General features: G+C 41.5%; 1 protein-coding gene across 1 annotated transcript in view; it reads right to left on the minus strand.

Moving 5' to 3' along the window:
* Positions 1 to 3,747, minus strand: part of cntnap2a (contactin associated protein 2a) — a gene marked incomplete at its 5' end in the record, with an annotated part of 327,084 nt that extends 323,337 nt beyond the window's left edge. The window contains one exon of the mRNA XM_080515381.1: positions 3,645 to 3,747. Coding sequence (XP_080371507.1) covers positions 3,645 to 3,747 — 103 coding nt within the window. The remainder of the gene's footprint in view (positions 1 to 3,644) is intronic.
* Positions 3,748 to 6,000: the final 2,253 nt, after the last annotated feature.

Raw genomic sequence — 6,000 nt, forward strand, 5'->3', positions numbered from 1 at the left:
GTTGCAAAAGGACTTGTGAAAATAACAAGAGAAAGTTAAAGAGAGAGTAAAGAATAGAAACTGAGGGAGATTTACTTGAAGGGGAGAGTACAAAAAAAAAGCACGAGATTAAAAAGGAAAACGCAGGTGGAAGCAAGCAATTTAGATAGGGAGGGATAGACTGGAAGAGAGACATGGCAATGCAATTAAGGACTAGAACTTGTTACCAAGCTTTGATTCACTTGTCTCAATGCTTGATTAATCTACCAACATGCACACACACACACGCACACACACACACACACACACACACACACACACACACACACACACACACACACACACACACACACACACGTGCACACAGGCAGGTGCACACTTATAAATACACAGAGACCAAACATAGCTCCACACCGGGTTTGGTGCTGCTCTAATCTGAGCAAAACCAGTCTGTTCCTACAGCCTTAATCCTATCATTATCACCTCGTAATGGAAGCCATCTAAGACACACACATATATGGTTTAGGTTCTGTAATACCTGTGTGTGTATGTTGGCTTTGAGAAAATCATTGCATATTACATATTTTCAGCTGGGACCTCTGAAGTAATTACGACAGTTTTTTTTCTGAATAATAGTACAGAAATTGTTATAATAATACCACGAGGATTTAAATAACTCTCATACTTGCTGGCTCACTTATAGCCCACTAATTCATAAAACCGGCCAGCCTAATAAAGAAGCCATCACTAAATAGGGTTTCAGCAAGCATAATAATTACCAATATTATAATTACTAATAGTTCAGACTCAAACACGGACGTTTTGCTGGTAACAGTCTGCAACTAAATATCATCATTTGGGCTCACATTGTTTAAAATGAATCATGTTGAAGAACAGGAAGCCTTGACTTATGGCGCTGGAGGTGAAACAGACTGATGTCTATGTCAAATGGTCTGGCAAGCTTAATGAGATGAGGAAATGGCTAATCTGATTCTATATCAGACAGGCTCTAGGGGCATCCCAATTAGCCACCAACAGTGTCACTAACATACTGACTTAAAGGCATATCGTTTACCACTGACACACTGGTTGCTGGTACTGTTAAACAGATCAAAGAGCGTGTCCTTTAACACAGCATATAGAAAACAGCAAACACCACCATCAAACCTTTTCCAACAACAATGCAGTGAAGCTCAACTGAAGCCTGAACAACATACCAAAAACACAACAATATGTCAGACTCTTGAGTGTTTCTCAGTCGTGTGAATCTGAAATACTGCTGCACTAACGCTTATAGGCAATCCATCTCTTCTATAATGAATCCAAAGAAATCACCTTGAAATCTTTACAAAGCAGTAGGATGGAATGACAGGGTGAATGGCTGCATTTGAAAGAGAGACACTGAGTTAAAAAAAAATGCCTGCACCTGTATCCTGTGAATGATCGAACGGTATAAGGCTCAGCAGGTGACAAACCAGACATAGGAATCTAATCTTTACGAGTTGTGCAATATTTTCATCTATTGTATCTAAAACGGTATACACATCGCTGCATTCGCTCTATACACACTGTTCCACATAATCTGACACACTCCCAGTTTCATTATTTTACACACCATGAAATATATTAGCGGCTATGTCTAAGTGTGATGGTAAAAAAAAAAAAAAAATCACACTATAACTTAACACCTTTAGTTCCTGTTTACGTACACATATGTGGCTGTGTTTCACTCTCAGTGAAAAACAAAACCATTGAAATTGCCAAATCAAAAGTATTGTTTCAAAAAAGCCAGTCATGAATCAGATTAATCATTTATAGTAAAAATTATTGCTGAAATCCACCAACCACCGATTGTGTGTTGCTCAAACTGAAGCTGTCAATGTGCTGTCAAACAGCATCAGTCTATTATGCCTCACCTTACATGTTGTGCAATCGATGAAACTCCTGATAACTTTTTGATAACTGTAGATAACTCACTTGTCCCTTCCTGTTCTGTCCTTGAGTTCTCTCCTGCAGCAGTATAATCTATGAATCATATCATTAGGCCAGTATCAAAACAAAGTTGGGCTTTACCTACGATTCAATTAAAATCACTTTCTCTTACAAGCAGACATCCGTATGTCTCTCATCTCTCTCATATTGTTTATAGGACCGTGTTAAAGATGGCAAGAAGAATGTCTGAAGAGAATTAAAGACATTGTAAAGTTCAGACTGATCTTGCATCTTTTCATATTTCCCTCTTGCACTATCACTTTAGATTCCTAAGAGGCTTCTACATTTTGCAAAGTAGCCCGACATACACAAGACACTGGGCATGTTCTTGTTCCGGGTATTGAACGGCTGCATGCCTCAGTGAGACATTCCAGTCGCAGGAGCAAAGAGAATTTCCATGAAGAGATCAATAAAGTTTCATAAACTGTTGCGAGGTCGAGCCTTTAAAGAGCGAAAACGCGCGGCCACTGTCAAATACCGCCACTCGTTGTTGTTTCTCTCCTCTCAGACCCACCGACGCACACGCAGCAGACACTTGCGCACGCGCCAGCGCGCACGGCTCGCAGTGGCGCTTCTCAGTTGTTGTCTGTCAGACCGGATGATTAATGAGACGCGTCCCCGAACACATCCATCCAGGACAGGAGAAGCCCCGGCGACCACCGGGGGAATCAGTCACACTGAACCCGCAGAGGATCGACTCAGTCACCGTCAGCAACACCGTAATGCCGCCGAACCAAGCGTGGATAATCTCGGTAAAACGCGAAACCGAGGGGGCGTCTTTGGAGAGGGACAGGGCAATGATATCACAGTCTACCTTTAAAAAATATATGAAGCAGCCGGTTGAGACCAACGGGAAAACGAAGTACGCACCAAACACTACAGACTCTAAGAACATGTAAACGCAATTAAGGACAGGAGACAAAACTTACATGTAAATAATTCTAGCGATGAAAATGACACAGACTGTTAGTTTCTGAAAGCCGAAAGACTTTATATCGCAGGGCTATGGTCATTAACATAAATACATATAAGAGAGTTGAAGCTACAAGTTCCGCTGTCATCAAATACTGGATATTATTTTTGAATATACCAAAACTGGCAATTGATGTCTAATCTGAAGCAATCCAAATGACACCGTAAAAATAACCATCTAAAATTATGAAATGTGTTTGCTCTGATTAGAAATAGTTCATACTGTACGAGACACAAATAAAGAAAATTAGCTCTATGTGGATTAAATGCAAAGTAAGAGTCTACAAAAATGTTCTTATACGCGTAGACAAATACAAATGTTAGTCTTGAAAACAAATGAGCATGACACATTTATTGGACGTTTGCAAACTGTTCTAAATTTACTTCCACAGCTGACACACAGACAATCAAACCACTAATCCAGCCCTGTCTGGATTAACCGAAAAACTCATCATCACAATCCCGGCGCTCAGAAAATGTCACACAGTGAAATCATGCCGGGGAGTTAACACGTGTAGGTCTAAACTCAGAAGGTGAACCCCCTCTCCCCGGCTCTCCCTGTGCTTTTCACGGGCGCAGGCTGGCACCAGCAGCAGCTGGGAAGCACTGTCCTCTCAGACAGCCTGCTTCCCACCCAGATCCAGTCTCTGGGAGACGCATCCACATAGTTTTTATTTATTTTATCCAACGTGGGAACTTACGGGTTGCAGGCAGAGCTCCGTGCACGCCGCGAGTGTTGCAGAAAATCCACAAAACGAGCGGCAATAACAACGTGACTCCCCGGACAGGACGGTGCCGACGCATCTTCACGACTGATGTGGGCGCAGGAGGAGGACTGGAGAGGGAGCGCAGCCCCAGCTGGTGCGTCAGCCTCGCTTTGCAGTTGAGGACTGTCGGAGAGGAGCCTGGCTGCACTGACTCCCCTCTCTCTCTCGCTCTCTCTCTCTCTCTCTCTCTCTCTCTCTCTCTCTCTCTCTCTCTCTCTCTCTCTCGCTCTCACTGTCTCTCTCTCTCTTACTCTCTCTCTCTCCCTCTCTCTCTCTAATAGAGAGATGATGTAAGGATCGCGCCGATAAACAGGCTGCTCTGTGGTAGGGGTGCGCACTCTGCAGCAACCGCGCTTTTTTTTTTAGCTCCTGACTAAAAGAAAACAAAAAAAAAAACAAAAGCCGAGTTTCCACCTCCAAAGGACGGCTGGAGTGAGCAGAGACAGTCCCCAGTAGTTCCTGGAGGCTCCACAGTGCGCATCTCAAATCCACTGAACTGATCTCTCCTGTCCAGCAGTCCGACGTGCTGTCCGTATTACTGAACTTCTCTCTCTCTCTCTCTCTCTCTCTCTCTCTCTCTCTCTCTCTCTCTCTCTCTCTCTCTCTCTCTCTCTCTCTCTCTCTCTCTCTCCTAAATGCTTTTCCGTTATAGCCAGACAGTGCCCCCCACCTTCTCGAGGTGGTGGTGGCATTATATTGGGAATCTCTCCTGTCCCACACCAAAAGCTTTAAAAATAATAATACTAAAATGCCTGCACACAATTCCTATTGTTTTGATGTTGCCATTCCTCCTTTTATTGGCCTGCTTTAGCTGTAAAACACGTTTTCTGTGAGTGCAGTAATGAAGATTAATGATCAAACAGCTCCAAAGATTTGCTATTCCCAAATTAGTTTAGCTTGGGGAAAAAAATGATTTGAGAGATAAAATAAAAGAAATGATTCAACTGAAAAATGAACATCACTAAACTAAACTTCCACCAAAATGACAAAGCTCAATCTCAAAGTATTTTTTGTGCAGTTAATATTTAGTAAAAGTGCTATAAAGCACTTTGTATCCATTCAGCATCAACAGCCTATTTTGCAGTTTATGATATATGACACAGCCGAAGAACAATCATTCATAAACTGATAACATAAACTCTCAAAAAAAAGAGATGCAATGTCAATAATCACTTAAAATATTCCATATCCATAGCACACGTAATAGTGCAAACGTGATTACATCTGTTTTTTGAAAGTCCACGTTTAGTATTGGGCACAATTCTGTCAGAGTTGTTGAAACATTAACTCATTCTAAACACAGATGCAAGAAAGAGTTGCCACAAAAGCTCCTTATAAATACAATTTACTGTTTTTTGTTATGACAATTATAAAGACAGAGAAAGGCATGCACATATAGTTTATAGAAACTAAAAAAGAAATTGCGTTGTCTCTTAAACCACATATTGATCAAAGGTAAAAACTGGAATTCTTAAGACAGAAACAAATGTTTTATTTTCAGTCAGTAGCTAAACAGTCTATTTTCAGCCACCTTTAAACCTCTGCTGGACCAGAATATTGCACAATCTTGGAGTATCATGGTTCACAATTCAATGTAAATCCTTCACTCGCCATGACACTGTGTGGCCATCATTATCCATCAATGGACATTACGATCATCTACAGGCCTGTCTTTGGACTGCTTCCATCGTACCTTTCCTCCGACATTTCAAACAGACAATCCTGTACTCACATCCTGCGCCTCAAGGCCTCCATCTCCTTCAATGGCCCCTCGGTGCGTACAGTTGGGGGAAAATGCATCTTCTTACTCAGCTCTCTCCACTTGAAACACACTGCAACAGGATTTCAAACTATTACTTCTGCTTGTTTTGGAAATGTGATTTAAATTAATTGTTCCAGGTCAAAGCTAATGACCCTGAGAAAACCTATACATTCAAAGGGAGAACGTGCAAACTTCCAGCAGGTTCAAACCCATTTGTAATGCGGTGACAGTGACGACCCAAATTACTGCCATGAATAATTTAATCAATTCCAAAGCATAACTTAACAGTGTCTTCTTTTCTGTTACTCAAAGACTTTTTGATCAATTTATATGAATATTGCAGCAACGTTTTGTGGTGCCAGTAGAGAGTTCCTTAATCTTGTCTGATACAGCTGCAGGAGGACATCAATGAAAAGAGGCTGCAAACCACAGCTTCAAGTAAAGTTACAGTCTATGTCTGGTGTTCTTCTGCCGTGGTGCTGGCTTATTTATGGTGGTGCTATTTTTGATCCAGAAAAAAAAAGTAGA

This window comes from Blennius ocellaris (genome assembly GCF_963422515.1).
Source record: "Blennius ocellaris genome assembly, chromosome: 19".
NCBI classification, from domain to species: domain Eukaryota; kingdom Metazoa; phylum Chordata; class Actinopteri; order Blenniiformes; family Blenniidae; genus Blennius; species Blennius ocellaris.